At 48.6% G+C, this 19,328-nt stretch overlaps 2 protein-coding genes across 3 annotated transcripts in view; one reads left to right on the top strand and one right to left on the bottom strand.

Annotated features, from left to right (window-relative positions):
- Nucleotides 1–2,749, bottom strand: part of LOC308126362 (uridine-cytidine kinase-like 1) — an 18,589-nt gene extending 15,840 nt beyond the window's left edge. Inside the window, exons 1-2 of one of the 2 annotated variants that reach the window (XM_080490700.1) lie at nucleotides 2,568–2,749; nucleotides 639–847 (exon numbers count right to left, since the gene is read on the bottom strand). In XM_080490700.1, coding sequence (XP_080346826.1) covers nucleotides 639–847; nucleotides 2,568–2,650 — 292 coding nt within the window. In that variant the 5' untranslated portion in view covers nucleotides 2,651–2,749. The remainder of the gene's footprint in view (nucleotides 1–638; nucleotides 848–2,567) is intronic. The other variant, XM_080490701.1, reaches the window with a different exon arrangement.
- A 3,018-nt stretch (nucleotides 2,750–5,767) lies between these two features.
- slc30a2 (solute carrier family 30 member 2) lies at nucleotides 5,768–17,318 on the top strand. The gene is made up of 8 exons (XM_080490699.1): nucleotides 5,768–6,193; nucleotides 10,572–10,777; nucleotides 11,440–11,586; nucleotides 12,387–12,540; nucleotides 13,018–13,240; nucleotides 14,390–14,495; nucleotides 15,714–15,848; nucleotides 17,067–17,318. Exons 1-8 carry the CDS (start codon nucleotides 6,108–6,110, stop codon nucleotides 17,210–17,212), a joined length of 1,203 nt encoding a protein of 400 aa, XP_080346825.1. The 5' UTR covers nucleotides 5,768–6,107; the 3' UTR covers nucleotides 17,213–17,318.
- The last annotated feature ends 2,010 nt before the right edge of the window (nucleotides 17,319–19,328 follow it).

The following is a 19,328-nucleotide window of genomic DNA, read 5'->3' as shown; positions in this document are numbered from 1 at the left end:
TACAGGAGACGCCGTGGTGTGACCGCGAGGTCGCCGCGTCGCGCTCCACTGAACGCTTCTTTAAAACGAGGCCACCGTGCAGCAGGGTGTGAAATCACACACACACACACACACACACACACACACACACACACACACACACACACACACACACACACACACACACACACACACACACACACACACACACACACACACACACACACACACACACACACACACACACACACACACACACACACACACGTCCTCCGATCAAACGTCTTCCTGCAACTTTTACGAGCGAAGTGTCCGTTCACGCGACGTTCCACCAAATGAAATTCGCCAAGAGCCGCTAGAAGTTATCAAAATTAATTTAACAGATTTTAATGCGTTGATCTCCGTGGGGACTTTTTTTATCACTTAACTGTTTAACTTTCGCAGCAACTTTTCATGGTTTCACACATTTTGTCCTTATTTTTCCTCGTTTATATCTTTTCTGCTTTCCTAGCCACTTCAGCTATTTTAGCACTGTTAGCTACTTTGGCTATTCTGACTAGGGGTGTACCAATGAGACGTGACGTTACTCGGTCATTGGAGAAAGAAAACGGCGCGGACGCGGAGACGCCGGAAGACGGAGACGGTTTCTGCCGACTCACCGATGACGAAGGCCTCCTTGAAGGTGGTCCCGGTCACGTTGTACCACGGCGGCCTGCCCGCCGTGTAGATGGTCCGTTTGTTGGTCCTGAGCAGTGGCGGCTCCGTCTTCGACTGGCCCGTGGTCCGTTTCCGTGGCGACGGCGACGGGGTCAGCGGACAGCGGGGGACGCGGGCGGACAGGCCGTCCAGAGAGTCGTCTCCGCTGCCGCTAAATAACAAGACAGTGACCGTTCACTTCTCTTCAGTCATCCAGACCAACTAAAACCCAACTTCTACCTCAAACAGGGACGCACCGATACCCACACCGATACCAGTCTCGGGTTTTCAGGTCCAATACTGCATGGACTACTCAAAACTCTGGCAAGTACCATGTGACGTCAGCAGCAGGTACACGAGAGAGTACGAGCGACGTCGTGGCTTAGAGGTTCTTCATTATTAATGAGAACGACAAACGTAAGACGGACTGTAAATTATGTTCATATAAAATATCAGGAGAACGATAGTTTATGCAACACCAGCAACTTCATCACCAGCAACTTTGTCACCAGTTTGGACCAGAAGAGTCGGCAAGTAGCTCAGGATAGTACTGGTATCGATACTTATTATAGACAAATAGCTACTACTAGTAATACTAGTATCGGTACGCAATGAAGCCAAGTAGCTAAAGGTGAGTACTGGTATCGGTACTCGGTACCAAGTCGCTAAAAAATTGTACTTGTAGCAGTACTCTGTATCAATTAGCTTAAGTTCAGTACTTGTGTCAGTACTCGGGACCAAGTACCTAAAGGGTTGTACTCGTATTAAAAAAGTGGTATCGGTGCGTCCCCAGTTGCTTTTCTTGATTGTTTGGAGGGAAGAAAGAAATGGTGAAAACAAGCCGCCATCAGAAACGCCTTGTTCTTCGCTCATGGCGGACCGGCTGCTGCGGCTGCGGCTGCGGCTGCGGCTGCGGCTGCGGCTGCGGCTGCGGCTGCTCCGGAGCCTCCACTTTACGTTCAGAGTGTCTGCAGGTTCCACAGAGCTCAACCGTCTCCAACAATCTTAATAACACGTACTGAGGCCATGACGGAGGTTTGAGCTCTGGTGGACCTGCAGAGACGCCGATGTCCCGCGGAGAATTGGAGGAGGGAGTCGGCTGACTCCTGGGGGGGGGGGGGTCTCTCTCTCCCCGTCCCAGCTCGCCTCTCCGCGGGGGGGTCTCTGCTGTCGGTGTGGCTGAGGGGGAGGGTGGGGGTCACTCGCACGGCCTCTCCAGGAAATCACACCGTGGCCCCGGAGGCAGCGCAGCCGGACCGCCGCTCGCATGAGTAAGACTCTCATCACTTGGCAGGAAACGACTTCCACCATTGGGCAGAAATTAGTTCTCATCAGCGGAATCCGACCGGACCGTTCTGAACCAGCTCGTCTGAAACTGACACCAGGTTATATGGAGCGTGGAAACTTTGATTCTGCAGGTTGAGATTTGTTAAATCTGCTGATTTGACCTGAAATGACGCCACATTTGAACTCAGTCATTTACAAGGATTCCAGATTCCAGAATACTGGCGCATGAGCATGATACACTTTGTTGTGGTATAAACAGGTCCTAAATAAAGAAAAAACATTCCCAGTCCCAAGTTCTAGTTTTATTTAAATCCCAAATTAAACTCCAACACTAATATTTAATAAAATGAAGATATTTGAGGAGGAAATGCTCCAATAACTTAAGAGTTTATTAATTTGATGTTTTTTTTCTATTTTTTTACATTTCCTGGCGCTTCTTCTGGCGCATGCGTGTTCATGTGTACGTGGGTCTGTGGGACCGCGCAGCGAGTCTCGCGGTCCCTCCGTTCCGCCTCCAGGACTTCACTCCCCGGGCTGCCCCGGGCCGGAAGCCTCCCCTCTTCCCGGCCCGGAGGACCAACCCCTCCCCGAGCCGGAGGCCTCACCTGTCGGACCGGGACATCACTCCGTCCCGCCGCGGCTCTTCCACTCCGCGGCTGCCGCCGCAGCTACTGCCTGTGGCCGCCATGTTGGCTCAAAAAAAAGTCTACGTCATGACGTCACTGAACGTCCCCCGGATGTTACATTTAAGGGGAATCAGAAAAATGAACTTCGACCGACCTCAAATCTGTTGAGAAGAAGCAGATAGTGTTTTTTTTAATTGACTTAATTTAATTGGAAATTCAGAGAAAATTAAACAAAAACAAAATAACTGCCATTGATGGAAATTACATGTTTTAAGTTTCATAGACAGTAAAAACAGTGAAGCTCAATCTATAGTTCATGTGCAAAGGATACAGCGAGCTCGGCATTGCAAGCCTCTGAGTAACCTGGAACCCCCTCTGAGTAGCCTCAAACCCTCTGAGTAGCCTCAAACCCCTCTGAGTAGCCTCAAACCCTCTGAGTAGCCTGGAACCCCTCTGAGTAGCCTCAAACCCTCTGAGTAGCCTGGAACCCCTCTGAGTAGCCTCAAACCCTCTGAGTAGCCTCAAACCCTCTGAGTAGCCTCAAACCCCTCTGAGTAGCCTCAAACCCTCTGAGTAGCCTGGAACCCCTCTGAGTAGCCTGGAATCCCTCTGAGTAGCCTCAAACCCCTCCGAGTAGCCTCAAACCCTCTGAGTAGCCTGGAATCCCTCTGAGTAGCCTCAAACCCTCTGAGTAGCCTGGAACCCCTCTGAGTAGCCTCAAACTCCCTCTGCAGAGCCTCTGAGTAGCCTCAAACCCCTCTGAGTAGCCTCAGAACCCTCTGAGTAGCCTCAAACCCCTCTGAGTAGCCTGGAATCCCTCTGAGTAGCCTCAAACCCCTCTGAGTAGCCTCAAACCCCTCTGAGTATCCTGGAACCCCTCTGAGTAGCCTGGAACCCCTCTGAGTAGCCTGGAATCTCTCCGAGTAGCCTGGAATCCCTCTGAGTAGCCTCAAACTCCTCAGAGTAGCCTCAAACCCCTCTGAGTAGCCTGGAATCTCTCTGAGTAGCCTGGAATCCCTCTGAGTAGCCTGGAACCCCTCTGAGTAGCCTCAAACCCTCTGAGTAGCCTGGAACCCCTCTGAGTAGCCTCAAACTCCCTCTGCAGAGCCTCTGAGTAGCCTCAAACCCCTCTGAGTAGCCTCAGAACCCTCTGAGTAGCCTCAAACCCCTCTGAGTAGCCTGGAATCCCTCTGAGTAGCCTCAAACCCCTCTGAGTAGCCTCAAACCCCTCTGAGTATCCTGGAACCCCTCTGAGTAGCCTGGAACCCCTCTGAGTAGCCTGGAATCTCTCCGAGTAGCCTGGAATCCCTCTGAGTAGCCTCAAACTCCTCAGAGTAGCCTCAAACCCCTCTGAGTAGCCTGGAATCTCTCTGAGTAGCCTGGAATCCCTCTGAGTAGCCTGGAACCCCTCTGAGTAGCCTGGAACCCCTCTGAGTAGCCTCAAACCCCCAGCACAGAGCCTCTGAATAGCCTCGAACGCCTCCACAGAGCCACCACTGGAGGCTAAGTCAGGTTTGTGAGAAAACATTTCTTTTTCAAAGTTTCCACCTGAAGCGTCTCTGCCACAAAGAAGAACTTCAGACTTCCTGTCTCATTTCCTGACCGCGCTGCTCTGATGCTACGCTAACTTGGTTAGCGTGTGTTTGGTTCTCCGTGTTGCATCAGAGCTCGTCAATAGTTCATTTTATTGATCAGTCTCAGTTAACATCGTTTCAGAAGATTTAAGCTCATTCTGTTCATTCAGCTGGATCGGACCCTCTATTGACCCGATCGGACCCTCTGTTGACCCGATCGGACCCTCTGATTGGACCCCCTATTGATCCTATCGGACCCTCTGTCGACCTGATCGGACCCTCTATTGACCCGATCGTACCCTCTGTCGACCCGATCGGACCCTCTGATTGGACCCCCTATTGACCCGATGGTACCCTCTGTCGACCCGATCGGACCCCTCTGTCGACCCGATCGGACCCTCTGATTGGACCCTCTATTGATCCGATCGGACCCTCTATTGATCCGATCGGACCCTCTGTCGACCCGATCGGACCCTCTGATCGGACCCTCTATTGACCCTCTGATCGGACCCTCTATTGACCCTCTGATCGGACCCTCTATTGACCCTCTGATTGGACCCCCTATTGATCCGATCGGACCCTCTGTCGACCCGATCGGACCCTCTGATTGGACCCTCTATTGACCCGATCGGACCCTCTGTTGACCCGATCGGACCCTCTATCGACCCTCTGTCGACCCTCGCGGCCATACGTTTGAAAACCTGAACTATTTCCTTCACATTGATCTCGTCTCTGTACTTTGTTTTCCTGTTTAATCATTTATTATTATTATTATTACATTTATTATATTCATATTTTTAATATGTCGTAAGTAAAAACTGAAGTAATCCTACTTTATTAATCAGCTTGGGGAAATTACTTCAGTAAATTATTACTAAATTAATATGAAATAAAGTTAAATATATTAACATTTACTATTTACTAATTCATTTTATGTAATTTATTGCATAAATATGATCATAGAGGTAAATTGGTACTAAATTCATTATTATTATTTTTATTATTTTTATTATCGATGGTTGTATTTTCACTATATTATCCTAGATATCTCTTTTTATACTATACATTTGTATCCTTATTTATTTAATATCATTAGTACTGTTGATTTCTTTTACAATACAATTATAAAAAGATTATAACAAATTAAATTGTATTGTCACGTGACGTTTTATGATGTTTTGAGTAATAAATTACATTTGTACAGAAATATACTCATGAATGTAAATAAAAACACTATTTCGTTACAGTAATGCGAGTATTTGTAATTAGTTACTTCCTCCAATTTCTATCATTAAACAGCGGATAACACTGTATCAATTACTGCCTCAAAATACTCCCTATATTGTGAGTATCTGTAATCAGGTACTTGGAGTAAATCCAAATATTACAGTAGTTTCAGTCCCTGCATGTGGAGTGCGCGTACGGCCCTGGAAAGTAACGTAAAGTGACGTGACGTGAAGACACACGCGCGCGCGCGCACACACACACACACACACACACACACACACACACACACACACACACACACACACACACACACACACACACACACACACACACACACACACACACACACACACACACACACAGTCCGCTGAGAGCCGCAGTGTTTCAGAGCTGCTGCAGCCGCGTGTTCGAGGCTCAGAGTCCAGTCACATCCTCCTCACCTCCTGCTGTAGAGCAGCCTGCTGCTGCTCCTCCTGCACCTCCTCCTCCACCTCCTCCTGCACCTCCTCCTGCACCTCCTCCTGCACCTCCTCCTCCTCTTCTTCACCGCGCCATGAAGAAGGATTCTCCTCTCTGGAAGTCCTTTCCTCTTCTTCCTCTTTTCCACTGATCCTCGGAGCGGACCTCCTCCTCCTCCTCCTCTTTGGACCTCCTTCTCACCTCCTTCAGCCGCAGCTCTCCTCTTCCTCCTCCTCCTCCTCCTCCTCCTCCTGGACTAATGGAACACCCCGGTGGGAACTCGGAGAAATCCCAGCTGATCGACGAGCGGAGCGGCGGCAGGATGTATTCTCTCAAACTACAGAGGTGGGAGGAAAACACTTGGGGGGGGGGGGATTTATTGTACCCCGAGGGTATCAGAAAACCGGCGGGGGTAAGGTGGGGGTGGGGGGGGGGCTGTCACTAGGGTGCATGCGGAGCACTTTTTGTATTTGAATGAACAAATTCATTTTCGCGCTCCGCTTGACTGTGGACAGACTGAGAGTAATGACCCGAGGACACACACACACACACACACACACACACACACACACACACACACACACACACACACACACACACACACACACACACACACACACACACACACACACACACACACACACTGCTTGATGCTGCAGGAAAAATACAACAAAAAAACTTTAAACATTCAAACGTGAAAAATAAATACTAAACATTTTAATTCATATAATAATAAAGTTCACAATTGATCAGATTCGTTCGATCCAGCGCGGTGAGCTAAAGGTTCAAATTTAACGTTGTTCTTTTTGTTTTAATCGCGAAAAAACGCAAAAGATCCTCGAGGCCGCAAGACCATGAAATTAGATTGTAAAAGAATAAGTTATTTGTTTAAATGAAATATAATCCAGTGTATTTATTATCAGTGCGCAACGGAGGCGCGTGAACGTCCCGCGTCTCCAACCTTTTTATTGAAGAGACGCGAGAAATTATGCGCAAAAACGCGCCGCGAAAATCTGCGTTTTAAAATCCTGGATTGTTGGAATTATGTTATTTATCTATTTATTTATTTATTTTATTTTATTTTATTTTTAAAGACAAGTTGCCTGTTTTCTTCCTCTGGACACTTTCACACTTTTCAAATCAAATTTTCAAGATTTCAAAATAATAAAAATAAAAAGATGAATTCAAAAGAAAAAGAAATGCGAAAATTAATGTACACGCACACGCACACGCACACGCACGCACACACACACACACACACACACACACACACACACACACACACACACACACACACACACACACACACACACACACACAGATGGCTCCACATCTGGGATTTCACGCACCATTTCTTGCGCGTGTTTACCGTTTTAACCTTTAAAAAAAAAAAATATATATATATATATATATATATATATAAATATATATAAATATTTTCAAGCTGAACGAGCAGTGAGAAGTTTAAAATCTGCATCTTTTTCCGCGAAAAACGTGAGAAATGTAAGTAGAAGAATTTAAAAAAAGATAAATGTTCCAATAAAAATGAAGAAAACCTTTATTTTCTAAATCTTCGGCCTTTGATTTGATTTGATTTCAGGTTTTGGAGTCACTTTATATTCACTCACACTAAAACACAAGAGAAATAATCTGTCTCGTTCCGTTTGTTTTTAATCTGATTGAATCGTTTTTACACGAGGTGACGGACGGAAGCGACCGAAGCTCGTGTTTCCGTCCCGTTGCGGAGATTTTCGTGTTTTTCACCGGAACGAGTGACAGAAAATTACATTTAAAAACAAGAAGGTTACAATTATTCCAGAAATGAAGAACCTGGAGATCTGGTTGATTTAATCCAGTTTAATCCGGGAGAGTCTAACACGTTTTAATCTCGACAGAATAACCTTTAAATTCAAACCTTCAGCTTTTTATTCTTTCTTGTGGCGCAGAGTATTCCCTTCAGGGTGTCAAACACAAGTATTTTTAAAAAAAAAATATATATTTCTCCGTTTTTATTTGATTTTTTTTTGATATTTTTTCTTCTTCCCCCTCTTTTCCTGGAGTGGAGGTGAATGTAGGGTTTCCTCTGTATCTCAGTGAAGTTTATTCCATCTCTCCATATTGACTGTCCACATGATGGAGCTGGGGAGTGGAAGGGGTCCCAGGACGGAGCCCTGGGGGACACCACTCTGGTCTGAGGACGCTTGCTTGGCTGGACTTTTGGACGCTGTGCGGTGAACCGGGTCAAACCGCAGAGGAAATGCTAGAAAACGCAAAGAAAACAGATTTTTTTTTTTTTAAAAATACAATATTTTGAAGAGTGGAGACACACGTCGCGATGCATTCTTGTTATTGGACACCAGCTTCATCCTCTTTCCTGCAGACTCTGTGGTCCAACGAAGACATTCAAACACAAGCTTTGCCCTCCAACAATAAAGTGAAATACGTTCATTTATCCTTTCTGAGGAAACAAACAGTAGATGCTGAACATTTAAATTGTCTGTTTCACTGGACTTGAAAGAGACTTTTAAAAACCTTCATGTGTGACGAAAAGTGACAAAGAAAACTTGTCTAATTTGGATTTATATAAAAGATGGACTCGAACGCCCCGGATGGCTCGTGGTCTACGACACTCCAATCACCAACGATGTCGTAAAACCCCAAAACTGTAAAAAGACATTTCTTAAAGGTTTTGGACGAAACAAAACCCCGAGACCCCGAGATGAAAGACCGCGACGAAATCTTCGGTTCTGATTCATCATGATCGAGGACCGATCGGTTAGATGTTGGAACGTTAGCGGCTAACGGTTTCTAAATAAATCCGAAAGAAATGATGAAAGACGGTCCCAGACCAAGTGGATGAGAGAGGTACCTCATGGAGGAGATCAAAGGAGATCAGCGTCTGTTGCCACGGAGACGCTCCCTGCTCAGTGTTTCACAATACCTGACAAGCTAGTTAGCATCGATATGAGCTAACTATCATGGTAGCGATGCTAACTCGGTTCTACAAACAAATGTGTCGTTGGCGAATCAGCGCTCTACTGATTGTATCTCTAAGTTAAAACTCCGCTCTACCGAGTGTAGCTCTAGTTTACTTTTTCTATTCCCATGAAGTAACAATAAAAGATCAACTTTTCAAAAATGTTTCTATTAAGTGAGAGTCGTCAGTTTGACTTGGTCCCACTTGGTTGGTTCCGATCCACCGTAGCTGTGATTAGCATTAGCATTAGCATGCCCAGATAAACCTTTTAAAAACTGTCCAACACACCAAACTCACAGCTGCAGACGTCTCCGGCTGTTTACGGGGATTAAGACTCGTTGAATCTGAATTTATTTCACGGCGATCTTTGGGGACGTTAGCATTAGCATATTAGCTTCTCCCCTTCGTCCTCTGGCCAGTCGGAACGCTGAGGCGGGAAAAGTTCCTTTTTCTTTCTTTGTTCTCGTGCGAATTCAGATAAAACCGAACGGCCGGTGACCGTTGGATCTTGCGACACAGAGTCCGACTGTTTTTTCTGACCGTCGTCACTCGTTACGTGAAGTCGCTCAGTTCCTGCATCGCGTCAACATTTTTTATTACATTTTTTTTTAAGTGTCTGAAGAGATTATTTTAATTTCTGGTAAAACACGACTTCTTCGTCTCTGCAGACTGTGTGTGTGTGTGTGTGTGTGTGTGTGTGTGTGTGTGTGTGTGTGTTTGTGTGTGTGTGTGTGCGTGTGCGTGTGCGTGTGTGTGTGTGTGTGCGTGTGTGTGTGTGTGTGTGCGTGTGTGTGTGTGTCAGGGGAGTGTCTTCTCTCTTGTCTCACCACTATAATCGAACAGATTCGTTTTTCCACTCGGCTGCTCCTTTTCAGCTCGGACATCCCCCCAGACGAGTGTGTGTGTGAGATAAAGGCTCATCATGCGGCGGCCGCAATCTACTTGCACAGAGAGAGAGTGTGTGTGTGTGTGTGTGTGTGTGTGTGTGTGTGTGTGTGTGTGTGTGCGTGCGTGTGCGTGTGGTTATCTCAAGTGAGGCCAAATTAGTTTTTTTCCACCTCATTAGCCGCATCATCACTCCCTCACCGTCCAACTGCAACCTGAATGTGTGTGTGTGTGTGTGTGTGTGTGTGTGTGTGTGTGTGTGTGTGTGTGTGTTAAAAGCGGTGAGGTCAGCGTTTTCCTTTGCTCTCAGAGTGTGGTGGAGTCGGAGTGTTAGCGCAGGTGAAGTGTGTGTACAGGTGTGACGCCAGAGCGCTTCAGGTCTGATCAGGAGTTCTTTAGCTCTGGCGGGGGAGGGGCTTTCTTTTACTTCCTTAAAGAAGTTAAAGAAGAATTGTGAAAAATGATTTATTGAATAATATATGAAGGTGCAGGGCAACCGAGCGAGTAAACAACTGAGCAACCGACTGACACACCAACCCACCGACCAACTGACTGACCCACCAGACCACCAACTGACCAACCAACCGACTGACCCACCAGACCACCAACTGACCAACCAACCGACTGACCCACCAACCGACTGACCCACCAACCGACTGACCCACCAGACCACCGACTGACCAACCAACCGACTGACCCACCAGACCACCGACTGACCCACCAACCGACTGACCCACCAGACCGCCACCGTCCAGGTCCTGGATCCAATCCTACGACTGAAACAGAATCGGTGTCGTTTCTTTGAACACGTTGACCTTTTGTGGTTTCTCGACCCCGTTGACCTCTGGCTGTGGTTCTCAGCTCCTTCCCGGACTCGAAGCAGCAGGAGTACCCGGGCCTGACCCTGAAGAACGGCGGCGCTCTGGAGCTGAAGCGGCCCGTGGCGGCGCACTGCCACGGGCCCAGAGCCCCGGCGGGCGAGGAGGGCGTGGACAAACTGCTGGCCAGGAAGAAGCTCTGCATCGCCTCGGCCGTCTGCCTCGTCTTCATGATCGGGGAGGTTGTCGGTAACACAGCACACCCACCCATCACGTCCTTTGGTTACTGACATACTTATTACTACAACAACAACAACAACAACAACAACAACAACAACAACAACAACAACAACAACAACAACACTATAGTAACAGAAGTCAACGCCTCAAACTGTTTGTCGTTTTTCCTCAAAATGTCTGGAAGCATTTCGGTTCAAACGTAGAAATGACATCCAAACAAGTGGAAAATATAAGAAGATAGAGTAGAAATACTTTAACCAGGCGACTGCCATGCAGTGCTCAGTCCGTCCACTGGGAGCAGTGTGGAGTCTTGCTCACGGACTCTTCGAGATGGGAAGATGGGGATTGAACCTGCACCCTCCCGACCGAGCGTCGGCCACACAAACTGAACACGGCACAAACAAGTCTGAAGTTCAGTCGATTCAAATCTCTCCGCTTCGTCAAAATACGTGAAAAATACTTTTGAAAAACTGTGGATCTCCACAACGATATTCTCACGACCAGCCGGTAATCCTGATCAACGTTTTGGAAATCGGATTAAAAAAAGGTTCAAAGTACGACTGAAAGAATGTCTCTGTCTGTCTCTCTCTCTACCTGTCTGACCCCCACCCCCTCCACCCCCCCCACCCCCACCCCCACCCCCACCCCCACCCCCACCCCCACCCCCCCAGGAGGCTACCTGGCTCACAGCCTGGCCATCATGACGGATGCAGCTCACCTGCTGACAGACTTCGGCAGTATGATGGTGAGCTTGTTCTCACTGTGGATCTCGTCCAGACCTCCGACCAAGACCATGAACTTTGGCTGGAACAGATCAGGTGGGCGAAGATGGAGGGAAGATGGAGGGGTGATGGAGGGAAGATGGAGGGGTGATGGAGGGGTGATGGAGGGAAGATGGAGGGGTGATGGAGGGGTGATGGAGGGATGATGGAGGGAAGATGGAGGGGTGATGGAGGGGTGATGGAGGGATGATGGAGGGATGATGGAGGGGTGATGGAGGGGTGATGGAGGGATGATGGAGGGATGATGGAGGGAAGATGGAGGGGTGATGGAGGGGTGATGGAGGGATGATGGAGGGAAGATGGAGGGGTGATGGAGGGGTGATGGAGGGATGATGGAGGGGTGATGGAGGGAAGATGGAGGGGTGATGGAGGGAAGATGGAGGGGTGATGGAGGGGTGATGGAGGGAAGATGGAGGGGTGATGGAGGGGTGATGGAGGGATGATGGAGGGAAGATGGAGGGGTGATGGAGGGGTGATGGAGGGATGATGGAGGGATGATGGAGGGGTGATGGAGGGGTGATGGAGGGATGATGGAGGGATGATGGAGGGAAGATGGAGGGGTGATGGAGGGGTGATGGAGGGATGATGGAGGGAAGATGGAGGGGTGATGGAGGGGTGATGGAGGGATGATGGAGGGAAGATGGAGGGGTGATGGAGGGGTGATGGAGGGATGATGGAGGGAAGATGGAGGGGTGATGGAGGGGTGATGGAGGGATGATGGAGGGAAGATGGAGGGGTGATGGAGGGGTGATGGAGGGATGATGGAGGGAAGATGGAGGGGTGATGGAGGGATGATGGAGGGATGATGGATGGTTTTATCCCCCCCCCCCCCACAGAGATCCTCGGGGCCTTCATCTCAGTCATATCCATCTGGATCGTGACCGGAGCGCTCGTCTATTTAGCCATAGAGAGAATCGTACGCAACGACTACGAGATCGACGGACACGTCATGCTGGTCACGTCGGGCTGCGCCGTCATCGTCAATATCGTGTGAGTCTCTGGAGACACACACACACACACACACACACACACACACACACACACACACACACACACACACACACACACACACACACACACACACACACACACACATACACACATACACACACACACACACACACACACACACACACACACACACACACACACACTGTCGGAAAATTGTCAGATCCTCTAACACCAGATTATAGAGTTTCTTCCTCCTCTAACATCAGATTATAGAGCATCTTTCTCCTCTAACACCAGATTATAGGGCATCTTCCTCCTCTAACACCAGATTATAGAGCATCATCCCCCTCTAACACCAGATTATAGAGCATCTTTCTCCTCTAACATCAGATTATAGAGCATCTTTCTCCTCTAACACCAGATTATAGGGCATCTTCCTCCTCTAACACCAGATTATAGAGCATCTTTCTCCTCTAACATCAGATTACAGAGCATCTTCCTCCTCTCTGCTTGCAGCATGGCCTACATCCTCCACCACTCCACCACCTTCCACGCTCACGGCAGCGGCTACCAGCAGATCGATGAGGACGGCCGGAGTCCGGTCGCTCACTCGCACCACGGCCACTCGCTGCTCGGCGGCCACGGCAACACCAGCGTCCGCGCCGCCTTCATCCACGTGGTGGGAGACCTGCTGCAGAGCGTCGGCGTCATGGTGGCCGCCACCATCATCTACTTTCGGGTCAGATTTCGCTCACGGTCACGTTAGGGTGAGACGTGCTATCAAGGACAAAACGCAAGACGTAAAAAGAAAATGGCGTTTGGGTCCCCTCAAGCTAAAGCCGCGGCTCGCTGTGGTTTTCAACAGATCCAGATGTTGACAGAATCCTGGTCTCGGCTCTAAATCGCTCAACGTCGCTGTGAGACGGTTCAAGGACGGTCGTTGTCATGGCAACCAAAGACAATCTCTGATGACATTCTGACAAGACCAAGACCAGAGCAGCCCAAGACCGAGTCAAGACCAGGACTTTAAGGGACCAGGACTTTAAGGGACTAAGACCGAGTCAAGACCAAGACTTTAAGGGACTAAGACCGAGTCAAGACTAAGACTTTCAGGGACTAAGACCGAGTCAAGACCAGGACTTTAAGGGACTAAGACCGAGTCAAGACCAGGACTTTAAGGGACTAAGACCGAGTCAAGACCAAGACTTTAAGGGACTAAGACCGAGTCAAGACCAGGACTTTAAGGGACTAAGACTGAGTCAAGACCAAGACTTTATGGGACTAAGACCGAGTCAAGACCAGGACTTTAAGGGACTAAGACCGAGTCAAGACCAGGACTTTAAGGGACTAAGACCGAGTCAAGACCAAGACTTTAAGGGACTAAGACCGAGTCAAGACCAGGACTTTAAGGGACCAAGACTTTAAGGGACTAAGTCCGAGTTAAGACCAAGACAAAGATCAACACCAAGACCTGAGCATCCCAACAAGAAGACTTCAGTGTCCCAAGACCAAGACTAGACGAAGACTTTAGGGAGCCTGGACTGAGTGAAGACTAAGATCTTTGAGACCCGGACCGGTCTGGGGTCCTGCAGCACAGTTAAGACCCTTAAGGCGCTTTTCTTCATGAGCGTCCATCTTTCTTTCAGAACCCTGGAACAGACTGAAGTCCTGAACTCTGCTCTCATTTGAACCAATTATAAAAAAGGTTTTCTAAAGCGTGTAAACGAGAAAAGCAAACCTCCTGACGTTCTCTGTCGCTCGTTCCTTCACGGTTCAGAGGTTCCAACATTCATCACGCATCAGGTCACACGGTTGGACTCGGCCCGGAGCGTTAAAGCGTCCGGCCGGCGAGACGCCATCTGACGCCTGTTTGCTCCGTCTGTTTCAGCCCGAGTACAAGGTGGCGGACCCCATCTGCACCTTCCTGTTCTCCGTCTTCGTCCTCTGCACCACCGTCACCATCCTCAGGGACGTCTTCAGGATACTCATGGAAGGTAAACCCACTCTGCTCCAGAGTATACCGACACGATCCAGAGTATACCGACACACTCTGCTCCAGAGTATACCGACACACTCTGCTCCAGAGTATACCGACACGATCCAGAGTATACCAACATGATCCAGAGTATACCGACACACTCTGCTCCAGAGTATACCGACACACTCTGGATCGTGTTGGTATACTCTGCTCCAGAGTATACCGACACGATCCAGAGTATACCAACACGATCCAGAGTATACCGACACACTCTGCTCCAGAGTATACCGACACACTCCAGAGTATACCAACACGATCTAGAGTATACCAACACGATCTAGAGTATACCGACACACTCCAGAGTATACCAACACGATCTAGAGTATACCAACATGATCCAGAGTATACCAACATGATCCAGAGTATACCAACACACTGATGTTTTCATTTTGGAAGCGTGGATTTTAAAAAAGTGCCTGTTATCCTGTCTACATGGTGACAGAACCGATAGATTTTTGAAAAATTCCACTTTGGGAGCTGTTCTCAAAAATGAGTGTTTTCCAGCGTTCCCATGACAACGGCGCCCGGGCGTTCTGTGACAGTCGTGTTTTCCTCCGTCTACACGGAGGCGGAGTCTGAGTGTTTCCAGAAAATGTTGTTTTTGAACGTTTACGCGACGCCGGTTTTCAGAAAGTTGTGTTCTCAGGCCACATCCACACGAGCCAAAACCATCTTTGTTCCTCCCCGGGGTTCTCAAGAGACATTCCGTCCACACCTCACTATGAACGCGGCCCAACATGAGGCTTGAGGGCGTGTAGTACATATGCCAGGCCTTTAGGGGCGCTGTGACTCACCAAACACATCATAAATGCAGAAGAAGAAACGGAGCACAAAGAAATTTAGAAGTGGACTCCTGCTTATAGACTTCTATATAAAAAAATTAAACGTTTTTGGGGTTTCTAAAACGTGCCTGGTATGGCTGATCGGCCAAAACCGGCCCGTCTACGCGAACCGGCGTTCTGGTGTGGACGGCCCCTCAGTGTCTCTGAGCTCCGTCGTCATGGAAACGAACCCAAACGCTATTAAAGTTGTTCACTTGGGGCCGCGGTCGTGGGACCAGACGGTCACATGGCGAGGACGTAAGGAGACGCCTGGACGTGGAGAATCGTTGAAAACAGAACCAATCCGACAGACTGTTCTAACTAGAACCCCGCCGGGTGTCGTGTCTCTCCAGGATCCCCAAAAGGCATCGAGTTCAACTCCGTCAAGGAGGTGCTGCTGTCGGTGAAGGCTGTGAAGTCCATGCACTGCCTCCACCTGTGGGCGCTCACTCTGGGACAGGCGCTGGTCTCCGTCCACCTGGCCATCGGTAACGTACCACACCTGACCTCACCTGAGCTCACCTGACCACACCTGAGCTCACCTAACCACACCTGACCACACCTGAGCTCACCTGACCTCACCTGACCACACCTGAGCTCACCTGACCTCACCTGAGCTCACCTGACCTCACCACACCTGAGCTCACCTAACCTCACCTGACCACACCTGACCACACCTGAGCTCACCTGAGCTCACCTGACCTCACCTGAGCTCACCTGACCTCACCACACCTGAGCTCACCTAACCACACCTGAGCTCACCTCACCACACCTGAGCTCACCTGACCACACCTGAGCTCACCTGACCACACCTAACCTCACCTGACCACACCTGAGCTCACCTGACCACACCTGAGCTCACCTGACCACACCTAACCTCACCTGACCACACCTGACCACACCTAACCTCACCTAACCTCATCTGAGCTCACCTGACCACACCTGACCACACCTAACCTCACCTAACCTCACCTGAGCTCACCTGACCACACCTTACCACACCTGACCTCACCTAACCTCACCTGAGCTCACCTAACCTCACCTAACCTCACCTGAGCTCACCTGCACAAACCCCTCTGCTCTGTCTGTGTCACACCAGAACCTTTCAGCCACGTTACGTCAGTCTTTACCGGCGACCGTTAATCTCAGCGACACACCAACCCCACTGGTTTTAACTAGAGCTACACTCGGTAGAGCGCAGACCGTTGCCAACGCAGTATTTGATTTGCAGAACGGAGTTAGCATTGCTAGCATGATAGCCGTTAGCTCGTATCGATGCTAACTAGCCTGTCAGGTAGCTACATCACTGTGAAACATTGAGCATGGAGCGTCTCCATGGCAACAGATGCTGATCTCCTTTGATCTCCTCCATGAGGAGCTTTGAAATTCCTTTTCAGTTTTTGTGGATTTATTCTGTCGTTAACGTCCTAAACTGGATTGGTGACAAATCATCCCTGAAGAGTTGTTCAGGTAACTCAGGTGAGCAGTTCGTTAAATAAATAAATAAATAAATATATTTATTCATTAATATTTGCAGACAAATACATAACCTTCACCCCAACATTGTTTGGCGAAGGTATAGAGCATCTTCCTCCTCTAACATCAGATTATAGTATAGTACAAGTACAGGTACGAGTACAGGTACGAGTACAGGTACGAGTACATACAGGTACATCATTCTTGCCCTCCTTCTTGTGTCCCGACAGACGAGGGCGCCGACGCTCAGTCCGTCCTGCAGGAGGCCACCGACCTGCTCCACACCAAGTTCGGCTTCCAGAGCGTCACCATCCAGGTGGAGCTTTACACCGACGACATGAGCCACTGCCCCCGCTGCCAGGACCCCTGCGACTGAACCGGACCGGACCGGAGCCCCATCCTGTCTGGACCAGCAGCGGCTGACCGAAGGAGCAGAAACAGTGTTTGTTCGCATGTTGTGTTTATCATTAAAATCCGGCGGGAAAAAAGAGAGAAAAAAAAAAAAAAAAAGAGAAAACGAATCGTTGCAATCCCATTGTTGGTCAGCAGGGGGCGGAGTCTGACGCTTCAACAAAATACCGAAAAGCACCCAAGAAATTCTTCTCCAGAACCGACCCGTCGTCTGGCTTGGTTCTGAATGCGACTCGGCGTCACGACTCCAGGTGCTAAAAGAGTTTCAGGACTAAAAAGAAAAAAGTCACAAACCAAAATCTGAAACGTCGACGAGTGGCGGAGACATTTGTTCAGGACCAGTCGTTACGTCTGCAGACAAAGAAATCCAGAAATGGATCCGGGGCTCGGAACCGGATCTCTAGAAATGTTCTACATTACTGAGCTTAAGTTCTACGGTTCTGCTGTTCTTTGGTGTGCAGAAGACAAACCTTTTGTTGATTTTTCCAGTTTATGTGTCGACTCAGCAGATTCTTCAGATTCTCTCTTATTATTCAAAAACTTCTAATATTTGCTTCATGTATTTTAATCACCATAAAGTATCAAAGGTCCAGTTTCATTTTTATGTAAATTGAAAAAGAAGCTGACAGTTTTCTTGTCTATATTTTCCTCGGGGGAATCTCCTCTTCGTTACTCCTGACATCGTTTGAAGCTTCGTCTTCTGAAGAAAAACACAAAATAGTTCCCAGATCTGAAGTTCTACGGGAGTTTTATGGTAAAAGTATCAAAAGGAAGTATCACTTCAATCAATCTTAGATTTACCGTCCCGGTCCCTCCGGTGAACGAGCGGGACGGCCGGTCCTCTGGGGACCAGGAAGACCTGCAGCTTGTTTCCCACATGGTTCTGAACAAATGTTTCTCTGGCAGGATTCGTCCTGGTTCAGCCCCCCGAGCCGCCGCCAGGGGGCGCCACCAGGGGGCGCCGCCGAGCCGCCGCCGGGTGGCGCCGCGCCCGCGCCCCAAACGCTTGCATGGTTGTTAGCTGTTGTTCGATTTCACGTTGGAAAAGAAAACCTAATCGTCTCAAACTGCCAGTGGAACGACGACCAGTCGAGGATTAATCAGAGAACTTTATATTTTCACCACTTTTCAAAAAGCTTCTTTTATATTTGCACATTTTCCTTCCGGGAGATTTGAACGTGGTTCATCGAGTCGTGACGTCTTTTCAATGTTCGTGAGCGTTTTGCCATCGTCGTTCCGGGCGAGAGGTTTTCCAGGACGTACCTCTGGCGCGTTTCCTTGGAGTTGTACCGTCGTCTTCAGAAACGACATCCGCTGGAATCGTTTCATCGTCGGGTGTTAGCGCCGCCGCGGCTTTAACGTACGCTGCCGACAGGTCACGACAAACTGCCTCAACATCGAAAACACAGTGCCAGTCGACTGGGAAGAGATACCGATATCAAGTACCGATACCAGTACTAACATTTAGCTATGTGATACCGAGTACCGATACCAGTACTAACATTTAGCTACGTGATACCGAGTACCGATACCAGTACTAACCTTTATCTATGTGATACCAAGTACCGATACCAGTACTAACATTTAGCTACGTGATACCGAGTACCAATAACAGTGCTAACCTTTAGCTACTTGATAACAAGTACCGATAACAGTGCTAACCTTTAGCTACGTGAGACTGAGTAACGATACCAGTACTTACCCTTAGCTACTTGATACCAAGCACTGATACCAGTACTAACCTTTAGCTACGTGAGACTAAGTACCGATACCAGTACTAGCCTTTAGCTACGTGAGACTGAGTAACGATACCAGTACTTACCCTTAGCTACTTGATACCAAGCACTGATACCAGTACTAACCTTTAGCTACGTGAGACTAAGTACCGATACCAGTACTAGCCTTTAGCTACGTGAGACTAAGTACCGATACCAGTACTAACCTTTAGCTACTTGATACCAAGCACTGATACCAGTACTAACCCTTAGCTACTTGATACGAAGCACTGATACCAGTACTAACCCTTCGCTACTTGCCGATGCAGAGTACCGATACCAGTAGTAACCTTTAGCTACTTGATA

Source organism: Lipophrys pholis (genome assembly GCF_963383615.2).
Source record: "Lipophrys pholis genome assembly, chromosome: 21".
NCBI classification, from domain to species: domain Eukaryota; kingdom Metazoa; phylum Chordata; class Actinopteri; order Blenniiformes; family Blenniidae; genus Lipophrys; species Lipophrys pholis.
Note: the sequence above shows the minus strand (reverse complement) of the source record. Positions and strands in the feature narration are given on the sequence as shown.

What these genes read in the sequence shown, in the direction of transcription:
- slc30a2 (XM_080490699.1), top strand. Translation starts at nt 6,108, where the DNA reads ATGGAACACCCCGGTGGGAACTCGGAGAAATCCCAGCTGATCGACGAG. An exon ending in CTTCAGGATACTCATGGAAG is followed by an intron (nt 14,496 to 15,713) that starts GTAAACCCACTC and finishes GTGTCTCTCCAG; the next exon opens with GATCCCCAAAAGGCATCGAG. An exon ending in CTCCGTCCACCTGGCCATCG is followed by an intron (nt 15,849 to 17,066) that starts GTAACGTACCAC and finishes GTGTCCCGACAG; the next exon opens with ACGAGGGCGCCGACGCTCAG.